Source organism: Dendropsophus ebraccatus, chromosome 12, assembly GCF_027789765.1.
Source record: "Dendropsophus ebraccatus isolate aDenEbr1 chromosome 12, aDenEbr1.pat, whole genome shotgun sequence".
NCBI lineage: Eukaryota > Metazoa > Chordata > Amphibia > Anura > Hylidae > Dendropsophus > Dendropsophus ebraccatus.
The window spans coordinates 68,128,189-68,147,859 of NC_091465.1; the positions used below are offsets into that span (position 1 = coordinate 68,128,189).

Consider the following 19,671-nt stretch of genomic DNA (forward strand, 5'->3'; position numbering starts at 1 on the left):
GCTGTTCTGCTCACATCAGCAGTGTGAGCCCGGTCCACTTTTGTCCGGGTTTACACTGCGTTTTTATATACATTTATTGTTAAGCGTATTGAAATGCATAAAAGCGTTAAAGGGGTTATCAAGTGATCCAAAACATGTCTGCCTTCTTCCGGAAATAGCACCTCTCCTGTCCTCAGTTTGGGTTTGATTTAGCTCGGTTCCATTAAAGTGAATGTAGGTGACTTGTAATACAACAAACAACCTGAGCACATGGCGCTGTTTTTGCCAGAAAGTAGCTGTGTTTTTTCTAATCCTGTATAATAAGTGGATGCTAAGAACAGATGCTGCTGTATGCCATGTTGCAGAATCTGTTTCCAATTAACTTACACTATATAAAAAAAAATAGGCAAAGAAGTATTACAATGTATACTTTTTATGCAGTACGCATAGTGTAGTTCACTATGCTTTTTTTTTTTTTTTTTTTTTTTTTTTTTCAAAACAGCAAGATCAAACATAATGAAAAGTAAACAAATGCAATGTGAACCCAGCCTTCGGGAGTGTTTACACATAATAGGTTTTTTGTAGAAATACCTGCAGTCTATCTTGTTTGGAGTCAGGCATGTAAAGTGGGTTTTGCAGTTGCAGAATTTTTTTTTACAAAGATCACAAGTGATAATACCTGTAGAGTAAACAAGGAGATCTGTGCCGGCCTCCTCCTCTATAAGACGTCTTGCCGCCTGCAGCTCCTCAAATGTTTGCTCCTATAAACAGAATTAAAGTGATATTAATTAAAGTATTGTATTGCCCCCCCAAAAGTTATACAAATTCCCAATATACACTTATTATGGGAAATGCTTATAAAGTGCTTTTTTCCCTGCACTTACTACTGCATCAAGGCTTCACTTCCTGGATAACATGGTGATGTCACTTCCTGGATAACATGGTGATGTCACTTCCTGGATAAAATGGTGATGTCACAACCCGACTCCCAGAGCTGTGCGGGCTTTGGCTGCTGGAGAGGATGATGGTAGTAAAATAAATTCTTGGGCCTCGAGAGATTTGGGGTAAAATTCTTAGAGGTTTTCCTTTGCTGTGGTCAGACCATTTTATTCTGTGTGATTGTTGGTTACTATGCAGTATATACCCCAAGCAACCTTTACCATGGGCCCATTGGTTTGAGCCTTTTTTAGGATGCATGTTCGGTTCTATTTGATAGTATATTGGGAATTATTGTGAATATACTGATGTGTGCGTTGGTGGTTTAGCCTTATGGATACAACTAGTAACCCTTCCTTTTTATTTATATTAATTTAATGTAATATAACTTGCTTTTGCTTCTCTTTTCAGTCCTTTAGTGCAGTTCAACCTCCTGCATTCCAAGTTCCATCTGTGTAGCGTATCCACCCGGGCCCTTCTACTCTCCACCTACATTAAATTCATCAACCTCTTCCCTGAAACCAAACCCACCATCCAAGATGTGCTGCGCTCAGACAGTCAGATCAGAAACGCAGACGTGGAGCTCCAGCAGAGGGCTGTAGAGTACTTGAAGCTCAGCTCCATTGCAAGCACCGATGTCCTGGTAAGAGGTTTGCCTCTATGACATGCCAAAAGTTTTTTTTAAAACAACAGTAACACTTTAAATATAAGCTCTATTCTAAAAGGAAAAAGCTTTACCATGGAGTACAAGAAAGGAATCCAGTATAATGTGCAGACCCACAAGTTTTAAATTGAGGAGTAATGTCCTACAGTTTGTTACACTTCAATGTTTGATCTCTTGTAGGCTACAGTCCTGGAAGAGATGCCACCTTTCCCTGAAAGGGAGTCGTCTATTCTGGCAAAACTTAAGAAGAAGAAGGGACCCGGAGCTGTCAGCGAGTTAGAAGAAGGGAAGAAGGATCAGAACTCAGAAATTAACGGCGGGGTGGAAGCAACACCGAGCACTGCAGTAAGATTCCGTCTTTTAGGTTTCTGTTCAGAAAAGCAGCATTGTGGTGTGGTATCAGATTCCGCATAGAATCAATATATATTTGCCTAGATTTTAGAAGATGTTCCCATCTGCATTAGACAACTGGCACCAATCACATAACAGGAAAATGGTGACGACATACAGTACAGACCAAAAGTTTGGACACACCTTCTCATTCAAAGAGTTTTCTGTATTTTCATGACAATGAAAATTGTAGATTCACACTAAAGGCATCAAAACTATGAAGTAACACATGTGGAATTATACAGTATACTTAACAACAAAGTGTTAAACAATATTCTAGGTTCTTCAAAGTAGCCACCTTTTGCTTTGTTTCCTGCTTTGCACACTCTTGGCATTCTCTTGATGAGCTTCAAGCGGTGGTCACCGGAAATGGTCTTCCAACAGTCTTGAAGGAGTCCCCAGAGATGCTTAGCACTTGTTGGCCCTTTTGCCTTCACTCTGTGGTCCAGCTCACCCCAAACCATCTCGATTGGGTTCAGGTCTGGTGACTATGGAGGCCAGGTCATCTGGCGTTGCACCCCATCACTCTCCTTCTTGGTCAAATAGCCCCTACACAGCCTGGAGGTGTGTTTGGGGTCACTGTCCTGTTAAAAAATAAATGATGGTCCAACTAAACGCAAACCAGATGGAATAGCATGCCGCTACAATCTACAATTTTCATAGTCATGAAAATACAGAAAACTCTTTGAATGAGAATGTGTCCAAACTTTTGGTCTGTACTGTAAGTGTTCATAATAGGATGTTTTCCTCAAATGAATAGGCAAATAATAGTCCCTTCACTTGAATTGGCCCAAGGATGTTTTTGCATGGTTAGAGTAGTGAACATTTAGTGCAGTAATAGCCCAATATGCTATCTGAGCGGACAGTTTTGTTGACGTCAGTGCTGTGTTCTGATCGGCTTCCACAGTCCACTCCATCACCGTCTGCTGATCTCCTGAACTTGAGGACAGTGCCGGTCACAGGATCAGCGGCACCAAGTGCTGGTAACCTCCTGGTGGATGTGTTTTCAGACTCTCCATCTGCTGCTGCCTCACTAGCTCCTGGAACTGAAGATAACTTCCTCAGGTATGAATCCCCTAAGGTTGCCTGCTCTGTTCTAATTCTTAATATTCAGTGTAGAATAATAGAAGTTTAGTTATGTCTGTCCTGGAAATGCAAAATCTAACTCTTCGGTACATTGAAGACTGGTTATACCTCCCTTCATGTAAGTTTATTGCAGTGTGCACACAAGGCACTTCCCAGTATACACATCTCATGGCCTCCTAATGGATAGCCCTTGTCCAGTCTCCGTTCTACTATGCTGTGTGTATGATGCTTCTGTCTGTCGACTGTCTAACTGCATGTCAGTTTCCTGTCTTTTTCTTGGTCTCTGTTGTTTTTTTTCTGTCTTGCTGCTGTGGGATTGTTTCTTGTCTATGTCTGTCTTGCTGTGCCTGCCTGTGATTTGGATGGTGTACAGTGACTTGGAGCCGCCCTGTGAGAGTCCCTCGTCTTTGTTGGCCGATGCAGCTCACCCTTCAGAGTAAGGGCTGATTTAGTAACATATAAAGCATGTTGGTTACTTTTCATGAGCCATAAATATAAGAACATCTAAAATAATGTAAGTGCACCACTTCATGGAAAGTTAGTGTAGTCAGAATCATTGGAATGTGAAGCTTACAGTGACCCTATATCCGCCATCTCCTGCCTGTTGTCAACTAATGGCTAATAATACAAAGTAACAACTAATAAATGAAAGCCATGCCTAAATTGTTATAAAGGAAACAGTTCACGCTTCCCTTTACTTTACACACACCATTCATTTCAATGTTCTAGATGGATCTACCTCAAGAGGTTTTTTGTTACTCTTTTTTTGGTGCTGGCCTCTCCTCTATCGACATGTAACTGGTGGGGGTCTAAACCCAGCACCCCACTGTTTGGCAGAGCCATGGCATCCATATATACAGAGAACAGAGCTGGAAGCAGACAACTCTGTACACTATGTAGTGGCCGTGTTGGGTTATTGCAGCTCAGCTCCCATTGAAGTGAATAGGAGTCGAGCTGCAGTAACACAGGGTGGCTCCTACACCGTGTACACAGCTGTCAGCTTCTGGCTCTGTATATGCGGAAGCCATGGCTCTGCTAAACAGTGTGGTGCCCCACCGGTTAGATTATAATAATAAAAAGGTTCTGGAAAACCGCTCTAATAGATATAAATACAAATGACCCCTATATGCCCGTGAAACATTAGGGTTAGCATTGCTGAATAATTCTATGGGGTGATGGTGGGTATTGAGGTCACAGAGCTCCTATCACTGTTGGCATTTCTAAGTTTTTTCATGACGATATATATTATGTTTTACCATGCTGCATTCAGTAGAACAACCCATTTAGATTTATGTATACCATAAAGGTCCTTTCCTTCTCCAATTGCCCTATTTTTTCCCCCCTCCTTTATATCTTATGGTCTATTAATGTTGGGACTAACGCTTTTCGTGTCTTTAACAAATTACATTTAATTTTTTTTCTCCCTTTTTGGTTGCATCATCCTCCGTTCCTTTTCCGCTCTTTCCTCTTCCTCCTCCCTTTCAGCTCTGGCTCTGCTGCTTCCGAGGATCCTGCTTTACCTATCGCTGAGGCTGATGAGCTCCTAAACAAGTAAGACAGGCATGTGTATTCCTGCGTGTGTCACCCCTTGTAGATGCCCCCGTCCTGTCTGAGCATAGGCCCTTAGGGTTGCTCTCGGTACTCTCTACTTGAGTGGTGTGATGTTGATAGTGTATTAATAGGCTAATATAACTGGCGTTTCTGTAGTACACCCTGACTGTGTCGCTCATCGACATCTGAAGAAATGAGCAGGCAAGACCCCTCACCCATCTATATTATAATGCCTTCTATGTGGACTGCAGCTACCGAGACAGATCCAGTGCACCAGTGAGTCTTGACACCTCAGAGCAGTACAGAAATGGTTTCAGGATCACTTAGGGCTGGGCGATTAATCCAATTAATTCGATTAATTCGCCCATAATTTTTTAATAGTTTCTTGTTTTTTTTTTTGGTGTGAAAATTGTAAATTCGATTTTCACAATAAATCATTGTCAGCGGGGAGGGCGGCGTGGTACAGTGTGGGGCGGGCCCGCTGTACAGCTCCAGAAACCGGGTCCTGCATGTGCACTCCTGCCCCAGTCCCCCCCAGTCACAGGGGGAGCACTGTTACACTGGGAAGCAATACATTTGTTGTCTCAAATGTCATTAAAATAATATCTGACACTGCGAGAAAAAATTTCAGTTTATTTAGCTAAAAATTTTAAAAAATCGAGAATTGTACAAAATTTTTTTTAAAAATCAACATTTTATTTTTTTGCCATACCTCCCAGCCCTAGGATCACTATAGTGTTGCTCTTTTTCTAAGAAAAGTTTATTGCCAGATATCTTATGGTGCCCAAATACTAAATTTGGTTCAGTTGACAGCAGGTGTGTGTGGGGGGGCATCCTGACTCTCCACAAACATCATCTCACAAAGGTTGGGTGTGATGGATTTTCACTGCCTGTTCTCGGAGGGATAAGCTGATGCCAGAATACTCTGGCTGTGGCCTATAGCCCCCTACCTATAGAGGATACATACATTCATGTGAATGGGGGAGCAAATGCAGGTGCCTACCGGCAGAGCGCTTCTATAGGGTGCACAGGGTAATCTGTTTGCAGTGAACGGGAACACAGGGAGTCCAGTATGATGAGGTGAAAGGATTTATTCCAAGATTAAAACATCCCCTATCTACAGAACAGATGATAACTAGCTGATCACTAGAACAAAACAAGGCCCCAAGTCAATGGAGCAGCAGCAGAATGCATACTTGACCTCCCCTGCATTCATTGTCTATGGGACGTCTAAACATTGCAAACTCTTATTTTCAGAAATCCCATAGACATTAAATAGAATATTTAATCATGGGATAATACCTTTTATCCAGGCTTTGAAAACATGGCCACTTTCTTCAAGAAACAGCACCAGTCTTGTCCTCAATCTGGATATAGCTTTGCAGCTCATCAGAGTGCATGGAGTTGTATTGTAATACCACACACAACCTAAGGAAGGGGTGGCGCTGTCTTTACAAGAAAGTAGCTGTGCTTTTCTAGTCCTGGATAACCTCTTTAATGTTCTACTGACATGGTAACCTTATCATCTGTAACAGAGCACAACTAACAGTCTATAGAAGCCATCTCACCCATGGTTCATCCTATAACGTGTCCTATTTCTTTACATATGAGCGTGTTGACAAATTTCTTGCACATTTTTGGATGAAAATTCCCACATTAGAGTCTTTTTGTCCGCTATTCTTCATGTGACCCTTAGATGGCACCGTTCCTCCTTGCATGTATTTCCATCCTGCTTGCCTCTCTACAGGATAATGAAAATGTTTCTCTTGTTTGTGGCGTTAGATTTGTGTGCAAGAATAATGGCGTCCTGTTTGAGAACCAACTTCTGCAGATTGGAGTGAAGTCTGAATTCCGCCAGAATCTGGGTAAATAATGTTAACTGGATGTCATTGGCTTTCAATTAAAGGAGTACTCCTTCCTTATAAAGTGATGGCTTATTGCTAGGATATCTATACTGACCACCAGGGGCCTGCTGTGCTAGCTCATCACTATTTACAATGCACAGCAGTGACTGGTCATCCATGTACAGCATGGCTACCTCACTAGTGTTGTCCTGCTTGTATAGGGGGTGACCAGGGAAAAGGAGTGTAGGCGGCACATCGCTATACTGGTGCTGCATCTGCTTTAAAGGGGCCCTTAAAAAGACATTTTTACCCTCAACTTTCTTTTTATGTACTTATTGATGGTATTTTCTCTTTTCTATAGGTCGTATGTACCTGTTCTATGGTAACAAAACTTCAGTGCAGTTCCAGAGCTTTACTCCCACTGTGTCGTATCCAGGTGACCTGCAGAATCATATCCTTTAAACTTTAAAAAATTTTGAGCACACTGGTTAAAACAGTTCACTGATAAACTCGATTAGGCTGTGGTTACTACTACTGTTTAGATCACAGGTGTCAAACTTGGGTGTCTCCACCTGTTACCTAACTACAATTCCCATCATGCTTGGACACCCCTAAATAAAGGCCATGTTCACAGAACGTATATTTTTGTAAAAGTACGGCTGTTGTTGCCGATTGCAACAACGGCTGTGATTAATACAAAAATATACGTCACCTGGCCTCTGTGGAATTCTGGCCGGAGCATATAAACATAGTATACTCTCCGGCCGGGATCTCTAGCGATGCCATAGAAAACTGAGATGTCAGTGCACACAATGGAGCGAGCGGCTCCGGCCGCTCGCTCCATAGTGTGCAGTGGGGAGTTCTGATGCGGGCGCACACGGATGCGCCCGCATCAGAACCCTGCGGCCGGAAAGTTCATCCGCCCGGTACTGCAGTGATGATCGTTTTAGAGACCGGCCGATCCGTGACCTGGCCGGATCACAGAACAGCCGGTCTCTTACAGTGTGTGAACATAGCCATATACTGTGACTGTGTTCTGTTTTGCAGATGTTAATTTATTGTCTCTTATGGGTTAATAAAACAGTGTTTCGGAGCAGTAATATACAGGATCTGCAATGGTCTGCCCATGTAGTAAAGAAGGTATTGAGAAATCTAGTAATGGTGGTGGCACGCAGGGGTCTATATGTGGCTGGTACTACCACTGGTGGTAATGATGGTACTAAGGAGAGGCAGATAGAAAGGTCATTTGTGCACTGTTTGTTTTGCCTCGCCAATGCCTTTTTCAAATATAACCATGTAGTCATCCTTAACATTCAGCATTACAGCTTAATATACAGACCAAGCCAGTGGACCCCGTAGTGGAAGGAGGGGCACAGGTACAGCAGGTGTTGAACATCGAATGTTTATCAGACTTTGATGACGCCCCCCTTATTAATATTAAGTTCAGGTACTTCACATTGATCACTTTCAGTTTCTAACACATTACCCCCTCCTTATGCCACGTGCTTTAATATTGTCGCCTGTCACCTTTAGGTATGGAGGAACATTACAGAACATCACATTGAAACTGCCGATAACCATCAACAAGTTCTTCCAAGCTACCGAGATGCCGTCCCAGGACTTTTTCCAGCGCTGGAAACAGCTTAGCCTGTAATTCAATTTATCAACTCTTCAGTAATGTAGTAATAAGTTTTCCGGCGGCAATGGTTGATAGGTTATTCATAGGGTAGGCCGACAACAGCTGTTTGGCAGCATACACTGTAGTGACTGCTCCAGGCTACTGCAGCTCGGCTCCCATTTACTTCGGTTGGAGCCACTACATAGTGCGTGGAACCAAAGCATCTGGCTCTGCACTTTGCACACCTGTGTGCCGAACAGCTATTGGATGGACAGCGCTCACAAGCAGTCTTATATAATCTATTGTCAATTTAATAATGTTTTCTGCATTTTCAGGCCACAACAAGAAGCACAGAAGATTTTTAAAGCCAACCATCCCATGGATTCAGAAGTGACAAAAGCAAAGGTAGAGTCTATTCTGGTGTTTTGTCTTACCCTGTCATTTTATTTCCTATACAACCAAGAAATATGTATTTTCACAGCCACTTAGCTTATCTCTCCCGCAATGAATAAAAAAGTAAAAACGTTGGCTATATTTTTAGTGTTGGTCACGCTGTGTATTTAATGTTTTTTGGTGTGGTAACCTCTCTATGGGACTATGGAAGACATCTAAGTACAGTACTCTGCTAGCTTTGGAAGTCCTATAGAGAATAAATGGAGCAGAGGCCGAGCGTGCATGCTGCTGCTCCTCCTCCATTCACTTTGGGGCATAAGGAACCCTGCTTCTTGTTATCACCTGTCCTTTTGAATTGATAAGAACTTCTTATGGGGTAATTCCTTTACCCTCTTTTCTTCTACTGATGGTTATGTACTGTAGGACATCAGCTGACCACACATTGAATAGGACATCTATGCTATAACCCCAGACACACTTAAAAGCATTCACCCAGATTTATCAATGTAACACAAGCAAGTGTCCGACAGATGGCAGCCACCCACTCAGTGCACATCTGGATGCTCGATTAATGCTAATTTACAAAGTCTGTGTCATGGCTCAATTCTCATGCAGCAAGGGCTGTATGTATGTGTATGTATGTGTGTGCATATACATATATATATAAATATGTAAGTGTGTGTATATATATATATATATATATATATATTATATATTGATGTATGTGTGTATATAGTTACAATGTCCATGCAGCCCTTGCTTTTTAAGGTGTGAAATAATAGAGATGTACATACCTGCCCATGTTCCTCTGATGTCCCCTAGCCTTGACGTTCCGCTCATAGCAGCCACCACTCACTCTTCCAAACCAATCTCTGAAGTGACAGGCTGCTCAGGCAATCACTGGCAGAGATGGGATAGTGCCGCGGCCAGCCTGTCTCCTTAAAGACTGGTTTTAAAGTGTCAGCGGCAGCTGCGGGAAATCCCAGAAACAAGACAGGAGGACATTGGGGGAGCGTGGAGGTTAGCATCCATCCTATTTTCTTTACCCTTGCATCAGCCACCTGCCTTGCATCACTATTATAGGTAGCAGTGCATGGCCGGTGGCTGATGATTTTCATACGTGCTGAAAGACAGTGATCAGTCGATGATCGGCTCCTTGGATGATCATTGTCTTTATAACACGGGGCGATATTTGCCCGAATCTTCCGGACTGGGCAGATAATCACCCTGTGTAATAGGGCTCTTGGACAGATTTGCACCTCTGTGTTCAGGTGTATTCATGCTTTCTTCTTGCCCCCGTCCTAAACTACAGCATTGTTCTTCTTTTCAGTTGTTGGGCTTTGGCACTGCACTGCTAGAAAATGTGGATCCTAATCCAGACAACTACGTGGGTGCTGGCATCATCCAGACAAAGTCTGTACAAGTTGGATGTTTGCTGCGTTTAGAACCCAATATCCAAGCTCAGGTGAGTTACAGGGTCTGAGTGAGCGTATGCCCACATGAAGAGTCTGTGCCTGGTCATGAATGGAGGAAACCGATCACAGACCATGTTCTCTTCTCTAATTCCTTGTAACACTTCTTTCTTTTCAGATGTACCGACTTACGTTGAGAACCAGCAAAGAAAGCGTTTCCAAGCACCTATGTGAGCTCTTATCCAAGCAGTTTTAAGCCAACAAGAATGTGATTGCTAAAGACAGTAAAACTGGCAAACACTACAAGGAGGGTTTACCGTGCATCAAGCAAACGTGTGTCTGTGTGCATGTGGTGGCCGGGGCGGCGCTAAAGACTGCCCTCTCTGCAGATTGTCTTTATTTTGTGTGTATGTGTGCGTGCGGTCTACGTCCAGTAAAGTCTACCAGACTTTAGAACTTGTAAAAAAAAAAAAAAAAAAGTTAAAAAAGAAAATGACAAAGACAAGGCTAACTATTAATATTCTTATTGTCATAAGATGTGTGGTTGTTCTACTAGATTTTGTCGTTCTTGCTGTGACTATAAATTTACTAGACTGAAAGGGATGCATGAAGCCGAGGACCCCCAGAAATGTGCAGACAAGAGGGTACCTCTCTCCATGCCGCCTCTGGCTGTACTGTGGATAAGGGATCAGACGCTGCATGCTGGCCCACCGGCATATCACTTGCTGAACAGTGGCAAGGCTGCTTATCGGAAAGGACGCATAGACAACTAAAACCCTGAAGGTTTTCACACAGTTTAGATGTGAAGTGGAGACTAAAGCAGTAGTCGTTTGTATTATTACTTTCGTGTTCTCTTCCTGCCCATGTGCTCTCTATGTGTCCTCTATGGGCTCAGTAAATAGTGCTGTGCATTTCTGCACTTTGAGTATCATTGAGCTTTTGGTGTAAAACGAGTGACAGAAGGTAGGTGACCAGGGTTTCATATAAGAGCCATGTGACCGGCCTTCTGTATTATTCACAGCATCCTATAGGGAGAAGTTTCTGAACAACTTTTGCCAAATCCAGCGTGGAGATCCCATTGGATACTTCTAGAAGGGAAAGTCACTGTCACAAATATGCAAGACCATTATCTGTTCATTGGGTCTGTCTGTGCCAGTGAACTAGTGTTATCTAGTAAGGAATGCGTCCTCATCGTCTGTCATAGTATTGCTGTACATTGCAGCTTCTTCTTCTCAAACCTTTTTGGCCCTTGCCGCGTAGATGAACCCCCCTTATTTCCTCAGTGTGCTCTTGTGTGTCAGTGCGGTCACGTCGGCCATTGTTTTTGTTGAAGCATTCCATGCCTCTGTATTGTATTCAGTGATTTCACACTGACCTCTTACCTCGTATAGTCATTCCAAGTATGCACAAGTGTATGTCTGACCTATCCCCCCGCCCCTGGGTGTCTCTTCCAGTGCTCTTAATCCTTCTCCCCGACTTTTAAAAGGGGGCGCACATATCCTAGATTTTAGTCAGAAGTACTCGCCCAGCACTGTAAAAACAAATGAAGGCTCAATATTGTATTCTTCTATCCACACATGGTGTCCATCTCGTAACGTTTGTTACTCAGTTGCTGCAGGTTATCTCATTACCTCCCTTGAAATTTTTTTTTTTTTTTTTTAAACCTGCCTTGCAATTTATTGCTTTTTTGGTTTTATTCTCATTTATGGCTTATAGTTGCCACTTGTTGTTTTTTTTGTTTTGTTTTTCTTTTAAGGTGGGTTTGTTGCCTGCCGGTGTATATAGGTATATATAAATATATAAGATATTATATAAATGTTAATACATAATCAAGAGGTACATAGATAATGTCAAGAATTACATCCCCGCACATCCTAGAATTGGACGTCACACACACGACCAGCCCAGTGAGACTGTCACTCGTCCAGCAACCATCCCTCCTGCAAGGGCTGATGTTGTAGTCTTGAGTTTCTTTCAGGAATTCGCAGCATTTCGAGTGGGTCGCTTTCTTGCTATTAAAGGCTTAGTACAGATTTGGCAGAAAAGATGTCCCCTTGCCCTTATACATATGGAGATGCAGGCCATGAGAAAGATTTACCTTAAACAACTTACACCTTGTCCCTGTATTACATTTAGAGGTGCTCCTGCATTACAGGTGGTGCTGCAGGCTAAGAGAACCCTAATGCTTTTACCTGCTCCAGCTGTATATAACTAAAGTGTGGAACCTTTTTAAATGGATCTCTGTTAGCTGTAGTGAGAGCTCAAGTGTCAAGGAGGCAGTGCCAAACTGCTGCATGCATGCCTCCTCCCTCCCCCACCCTTTCCAGCCATGCATCAGTGCTGGAAGCAAAGCCCTGTTCTTTAATCAGACAATATAGGGAGGTGTGGGGGAGGGAGGAGGCCTGCATGCTGCAGTTTGGCAAAACATCCATGACGTAGTCTCTGCACCTGTTATAGAGCTGACCTATTCCTATAAAACAGATTGGCCTGTTTGTTTCTGGTTTCTGAAAGCCTCCAGCTATGCTGCCCATTGGCTCCATTTTAGTACCTACCATACTGCAGTAGTCAGACGTTAAAGCCTTGTTCACACGGTTAAAATCTCCACACTACACCATATCATAGTCCATATGGTTTTGTATCAAAAAACAATCTTTTTCTGATTTCAATGGGAAATTTTAACAAACCTGATTTAAGTTTTTAATTGGTTACTTTTCTAAGCATTTTTGTTTGGATTCTCCCTTTAAAGTCTATGGGAGCTTTAAAAAAAATCCATGAAAATCTGCATTGTGCAGGTTTCCAGGTGGAATTTTTAGTGCTAGATTTCCCGAGTGGTATGTTCACATGAAGCGGGTACACAACTAGAGTTATTGTAAAGTGGGTGAGAGCATAAAGGGGTTATCCAGGATTACAAACAGCACCACCCCTGTCCTCGGGTTGTGTGTGGCATTACAACTCCATTAACCTAAATGGAACTGAGCTGTAATACCACATCCACAATCTAGTGAAGAGTGGTAAGCAGCCATGTTTTTCTAACACTTTTAATAAACCACAGTGTGGATTTATACATAACAGGTCAATGCATGGTGATTTTCACCTATTGCAATGCATGTAAAATCTGCTGCATGTGAACATATGCTTACACAGACATCTTTTTAACCTCTCTGTATAATTAGACCATGTTTGCACGATACATACATGTTTCTATTGGTTGGCCAAGTGTACAGCTCATGTTAAATTGATAATTCACCCTGTAAAAATTTATTTCCTTTCTTCCAGATAGGCCACCATTATAGGATTGGCAGGGGTCCGACTCCCGGCACCAGTGTGGGTTAGCTTTCTGAAGGGGCAAGTGTCACTGTTTCTCATCCTTATCCTTGCATTGTCCCATTCAAGTGAACAGGGCAATGCTGCAGCCCTTTGCTTTAATCGGTCGTCGACTACACATCCTTTATTACAGGAGGAGATGCACAGACGATGGCAGATTATGTTTTGATTTGCTGCCCCTATTAAACAGGAAAATAGCCATCTAATTGGCAGATAATCTCCCCATGTAATAGAACCTTAAAGGGAAACTCCAGCAGGAAAAAAATTCCTTCAAGTCAGAAAGTGCCAGAGATTAGTAATTTACTTGTATTAAAAAAATTCTCTTGTCTTCCTGTACTTATCAGCTGCTGTATGTCATAGATATAGATATGTAGCACATACAGAAGCTTAAAGGACTGGAAGACATAGGATTTTTTTATAGAACTAAATTACAAATCTCTGGCACCAGTTGATTTGAAAGATTTTTTTTTTTTTTTGCTGGAGTTGCCCTTTTAATAGTACAGTGATGCAAGGGCAAGCACAGGTAAACCTTGTAGTGCCTGCAGTACCTACATAAGTGCCTCAGCCCTTATGTCACCAGGTATTATGCTCCTGCCAATCCCATCATTGACAGCCTATCCACAAGACAGCCCATCAGTTTTTACAGGTCAGAGAACCCCTTTAAGGAGTCAGGCAGCATGTGTGGCAGTCTGGCATCAGCATTAGAATAATCAATCTTAATAGAATAGTAAATGAACCAGGGGCCAAAGACCACACTAAGAAGAAACTACAAATTTTGTGCAGTGATGTAAGGTTAAAAAAAGTTGCTTTAGAAAGGATATTGTGCATCTGACATGAGAAGAACAAAATACAGTGTAGTTTTTTTTTCTCATTGAAAAATATTTCGTTTTTTTTTTCCCACTTGAAACAGCGCCACTCTTGTTGATGGTTATGTTTTGTATTGCAGCTCATCTCTGTACAGTTGACTGGGGATGAGCTGCAGTTTCCAGCACAGCCCAGGGATACGTTTTCATCTTATAAACCCATTTATCTCTCCAAGAATCTCTCCTGCTCCCTATTTTTAGCAGTTGTGGCCTTTACACGGTTGGCTCAATGACACCAGCTTCTTGTGATACCTTGACATTCCCTCCTGTAAGCCGTCCGTACATTTGGAAGGCAGTTGTGTCCATTCGGAAGTTTTTTTTTTTGTTTTTTTTTTTCCTTTTCCCCTTTTAATTTTCTTTGACTTTTTTGGTATCGTTTTTCTCTTGTGGTTATGGAGTGCAGTTCTCGCTGGTGCGGTTCCTTATTTTGTGTAGTGCAATGCTAGTTATACCAGCTCCTGAGAGTGTGTGCGCGTGTAGCTGCATATGGATGTATTGCTGAAGCTTAGTGCGTTCTGTATCATATTAGACTTACATATTTTCTATCTGTGTATTTTATAAACTGTATCATTCCCACCCAAAGTCCTGGAATAAAAGGTTGAGCCATGGAGTCCTTTTAGTTCTTTATATTCAAAAATTAAATGGTCACTGTCAAACAACTTCCCTCCACAAGAGCCAGTCTGATTCCTTACATGTCTGTAAATCACTTTGTTAAATCCAGGGTTAGAAAAAGCACAGCTACTTTCTTTCAAAACAGCACCACCCCTTTACTCAGGCTGTGTGTGGAATTACAATTCATTTCCATTCACTTTACTGGAACTGAGCTTCAAAACCCATTACCAAACTGAAGACGAGAGTGGTGCTGTTTCCGGAAGTAATAGGGCATGTCTCTGTAAGCCTACATAACTCCTTTAACTAAAAATGACTCCTTAAAGGGGTTATCCAGTGCTACAAAAACATGGCCACTTTCTTTCAGAGACAACACGACTCTACTCTCCAGTTCAGGTGTGGTTTGCAGTTAAGCTCTATTCACTTCAATGGAACTGAGCAGCAAAACCCTGCCCAAGCTGGAGACAAGAGTTGGGCTGTCTCTGGAAGAAAGTGGCCATGTTTTTGTAGCGCTGGATAACCCCTTTAACCTTGGAAAAAGTCTTGGCCACTAGATGTCTCACTTCTCTTCAGTCTGCTGCCCACTGCCTGTTGTTAGGGGAAATCTGTCTCTAGTAACAGACGCAGCAAGACACATGAGGAACACCCCAGTGGTCCTAACGAGCTCATTTACATATGTATTTTTAGTTAAAGTTCGCAAATCGACTAAGAAAAGACGACAGATGCCAAAAAGAATAGATACACAGCTGGAGGGAGATATCAGCAGGTTTGTTTGATTGCCTGAGCTGATAGTTTCCTTTTAAATGGCTGCATGAACATTACAGTGATCGCTTGTGCAGCTTGGCCATGCGATTTATCATGCCTTCTCAAGGCCCTGCAAACAAGTGCCGATCTCGCTTATCGTTGCTTGCTTGTGTATGGCCCCATATTCTGTGGAAGCGACGGCTGTTAATTCACACAATGCATAGAATAACGTTCGTTGTTCGCAACAGCACTCTTAGGAATGTGCAGAACATTGCCCATCTTTTTACCGTCTTTCCATCAAAATTCAGTGAACCTTTAAAAAAAAGGCAAACCCAAAGGGTGCAGAACATGGCCACCACAAACCTTAATGCGCCAACAGCCAAAGTATGTTAAATAACAGTTAGTATTATGAATACTAAATAACGCCCGTTGAAAATCCTTGTGTGAACATAGCCTTAACGTGTATTAAATTTCTTAGTACAACAGTAGATGTGATATAAAACAAGTTTGTAATTCACATTCATTTTTTTAGTCATGGAAAACATGAGCCTAAACACACAAAGTCCTGTGTTTCTCAGGGCATCAGCGCTCACAGAGAAGGCAGTCATGTGATTGATGGACACATTGATCCGTAAGTCTGTGTACTGGCCGGGACTTTTTGTGTTTAGTCTTTTTTTTTCAACCAGCACAAGTCTAAAAAGCTTCAGGAGACTGGACCTGGATACAAGTAAGTATAACTTTAGTTTACAGCCTGATAACAAAAAAAAAAAAAAAGTAAATTGCAAACTTGCTTTATATTACATCTACTGTTGATTTAGATTTTAACGTTATACCAACAGGTACACTCAAAGACCCTAGAATAAGCTTTAGCTGCCCAAGCTTGATGGAAACTGTAGATTTGCCACAGCTATAGGGCTGCATGTGTGACACTTCTGTACTACACTATGCCCATGTGGTCCCAACGCAACAAAATAGTTGTCTGGTATAAATGTCTATAATGAAGGAAGTTTAGAAATAATAAAGAGGCAATTGGCAGAACTTCCAGTCTCCACGAGGTCACTGACCGGTGACGATTACTGTCAGATCACACTTGAATAATATATGCTTATATTGTAGGTAAAAGTATGGAAACCGATGACACTGCATTACTGCCTATATTATATCAGCTGACAAGAAATCTGCAGAGTCTTTATAATTATCTTGAGGAAACAGTAGGTTATTTCCCCCCTCCCCAAAATTACATTTTTTTTTTCTATGTTGAAATAATAGTAATAAAACTAGATGCAAGAAAAAGTACACACTTTCTAACCACTTCTAGACCGGATCCATTCTTGTTTAGTACATGTGAATTTGAAAGATACAGTGTACAGTGGGGAAAAAAAGTATTTAGTCAGTCACCAATAGTGCAAGTTCCACCACTTAAAAAGATGAGAGAGGCGTCTGTAATTGACACCATAGGTAGACCTCAACTATGAGAGACAAAATGAGAAAACAAATCCCGAAAATCACATTGTCTGATTTTGTAAGAATTTATTTGCAAATTGTGGTGGAAAATAAGTATTTGGTCAGTAACAAAATTTCATCTCAATACTTTGTTATATATCCTTTGTTGGCAATGACAGAGGTCAAACGTTTTCTGTAAGTTTTCACAAGGTTGGCACACACTGTTGTTGGTATGTTGGCCCATTCCTCCATGCAGATCTCCTCTAGAACAGTGATGTTTTGGGGCTGTCACTTGGCAACACAGAATTTCAACTCCCTCCAAAGGTTTTCTATAGGGTTGAGATCTGGCTGGCTAGGCCACTCCAGGACCTTGAAATGCTTCTTGCCCTGGCGGTGTGCTTTGGATCATTGTCATGTTGAAAGACCCAGCCACGTTTCATCTTCAATGCCCTTGCTGATGGAAGGAGGTTTGCACTCAAAATCTCACAATACATGGCCTCATTCATTCTTTCATGTACCCGGATCAGTCGTCCTGGCCCCTTTGCAGAGAAACAGCCCCAAAGTATGGTGTTTGATGGATGCAACTCGGTATTCTTTTTCCTCCAAACATGACAAGTTGTGTTTCTACCAAACAGCTCCAATTTGGTTTCATCAGACCATAGGACATTCTCCCAATACTCTTCTGGATCATCCAAATGCTCTCTAGCAAACTTCAGACGGGCTCGGACATTTACTGGCTTAAGCAGTGGGACACGTCTGGCACTGCAGGATCTGAGTCCCTGGCGGCGTAGTGTTTTACTGATGGTCATTTGTGATCATTTTGACCCCACGGGGTAAGATTTTGCGTGGAGCCCCAGATCGAGGGAGATTATCAGTGGTCTTGTATGTCTTCCATTTTCTAATTATTGCTCCTACGGTTGATTTCTTCACTCCAAGCTGGTTGCCTATTGCAGATTCAGTCTTCCCAGCCTGGTGCAGGGCTACAATTTTGTTTCTGGTGTCCTTTGACAGCTCTTTGGTCTTCACCATAGTGGATTTTGGAGTCTGACTGTTTGAGGGTGTGCACAGGTGTCTTTTTATACTGATAACAAGTTTAAACAGGTGCCATTACTACAGGTAATGAGTGGAGGAAAGAGGAGACTCTTAAAGAAGAAGTTACAGGTCTGTGAGAGCCAGAAATTTTGATTGTTTGTAGGTGACCAAGTCCTTATTTTCCACCATAATTTGCAAATAAATTCTTACAAAATCAGACAAAGTGATTTTCGGGATTTGTTTTCTCATTTTGTCTCTCATAGTTGAGGTCTACCTATGATGTAAATTACAGACACCTCTCATCTTTTTAAGTGGGAAAACTTGCACTATTGGTGACTGACTAAATACTTTTTTTCCCCACTGTATAAAGTTTCATTTAGTTTTCCATGTAATTTTTGTTTGTTTTTTTATGTGATACTTTAGGCCTTATGTGGGAGATTTATCTGTCATATCTGATATCTGTTATCTTTCATTTATCTGTGAGAAATGAAAGGTGGAATCTGATTGGTTGCTAGGGGCAACTGAGCCAGTTACACCATGTTTGATAAATCTCCCCCTATGTGTTTACATTTTTTTTTTTTTGTGAAATGTGATATTGAGAAAAACTTTATTTCAGCTGAAAGAGAGACTTAGAAGCTGGAGGGGAGCATGTGAGTAGTTGTTTTTTTTTTTTTTTTTCTCCTCTGTTTTTACAGTCAGGAAACACTGATGTTTCCTAAAGCCTCCTGAAAGGCTTTCTGATCAGTGTTTCCTGACCATAAAAATGGCCACGGACATGTGCAGGGGACTTTTCGCTCCATTCACTGTAGTGGCCAAAACAGAATACTAAAAAAGCTTTAGTTCTATGTCACCACTGCTACATAGTGAACAGACACAACTACTTCTGGGACCAAATACCAATCGGGGACTAGCTCATTAGTCTTGCCTGGAAAATCCCTTTAATTTATCAGAGAAACTGTTCTAAAGCCACTTCCCTGGTTCCCTGTAAATCTTTCTTTAGTTGCAAAGAAAAGCACTGCTGAGAAAAGCTTTGGTAACAAAGAGAGCTGAAGACAGCCTGGGCTGAGCACCTGCAAGCTAAAACTGCCTACTGAACATCATCCATTCTGTCCCTGAAAGGTAAGTCAAAGCTTCCCTCTCATCTCACCAACTGTAAAGTGCAAGGCAGCTGTCCCTTGTGTAAATAACAGTGTACCTACTGTTCTATGTGCACAGTACTACAGTGTAATCCTCCCTCCCATTTATTTGGCTATTCTCAGCAGCAGTCCAGACCCTATTTATTCGTGTAACCTGTCAAGCTACTTATTCAACTGAGTTGCCGTGTTTACCTCTTTACATCTTTTCAAGCCGACCTTATAAGATTTAGCTTAAAACCATGATGATTGTCCCAATCATTGAACACACATAGACTCATTTTATTTTTAAAAATAAGAAAACAAACTTAAAAAATTACATCTATTTATATATTAACATCCTTTAAAAATACAAGTATGTACATGAACCTTTCACCGGGGTGAGAGGAGGTTCACTATAGTCACGTCTGCTCTCCTGTATGGATGAGCTGGTGCTCTATATATGACATTAGTACCATGTGAGTATAATGCTCTTCTGCCATGGACAGTGGACTGCTCTGGCTTTATGAACAGAACCACATCACATGAGAAGTATTATAAGTTTTACAGTTTACATAATCATCTTGTACAGAAAATTATAGCTGAAACTGCTATACCTGGGAAAGTCATGGTTGTCCATGTATTTATAATAATTCACTCAAGATCTATGC

General features: G+C 41.7%; 1 protein-coding gene across 2 annotated transcripts in view; it reads left to right on the forward strand.

Annotated features, from left to right (window-relative positions):
* LOC138769019 (AP-2 complex subunit alpha-1) overlaps nucleotides 1-12,966 on the forward strand; it is a 30,016-nt gene extending 17,050 nt beyond the window's left edge. Inside the window, exons 13-23 of one of the 2 annotated variants that reach the window (XM_069947175.1) lie at nucleotides 1,327-1,558; nucleotides 1,760-1,924; nucleotides 2,877-3,034; nucleotides 4,541-4,606; nucleotides 6,389-6,471; nucleotides 6,812-6,900; nucleotides 7,773-7,897; nucleotides 7,984-8,100; nucleotides 8,404-8,473; nucleotides 9,792-9,926; nucleotides 10,052-12,966. In XM_069947175.1, the coding sequence (XP_069803276.1) occupies nucleotides 1,327-1,558; nucleotides 1,760-1,924; nucleotides 2,877-3,034; nucleotides 4,541-4,606; nucleotides 6,389-6,471; nucleotides 6,812-6,900; nucleotides 7,773-7,897; nucleotides 7,984-8,100; nucleotides 8,404-8,473; nucleotides 9,792-9,926; nucleotides 10,052-10,129 (1,318 nt within the window). In that variant the 3' untranslated portion in view covers nucleotides 10,130-12,966. The remainder of the gene's footprint in view (nucleotides 1-1,326; nucleotides 1,559-1,759; nucleotides 1,925-2,876; nucleotides 3,035-4,540; nucleotides 4,607-6,388; nucleotides 6,472-6,811; nucleotides 6,901-7,772; nucleotides 7,898-7,983; nucleotides 8,101-8,403; nucleotides 8,474-9,791; nucleotides 9,927-10,051) is intronic. The other variant, XM_069947176.1, reaches the window with a different exon arrangement.
* Nucleotides 12,967-19,671: the final 6,705 nt, after the last annotated feature.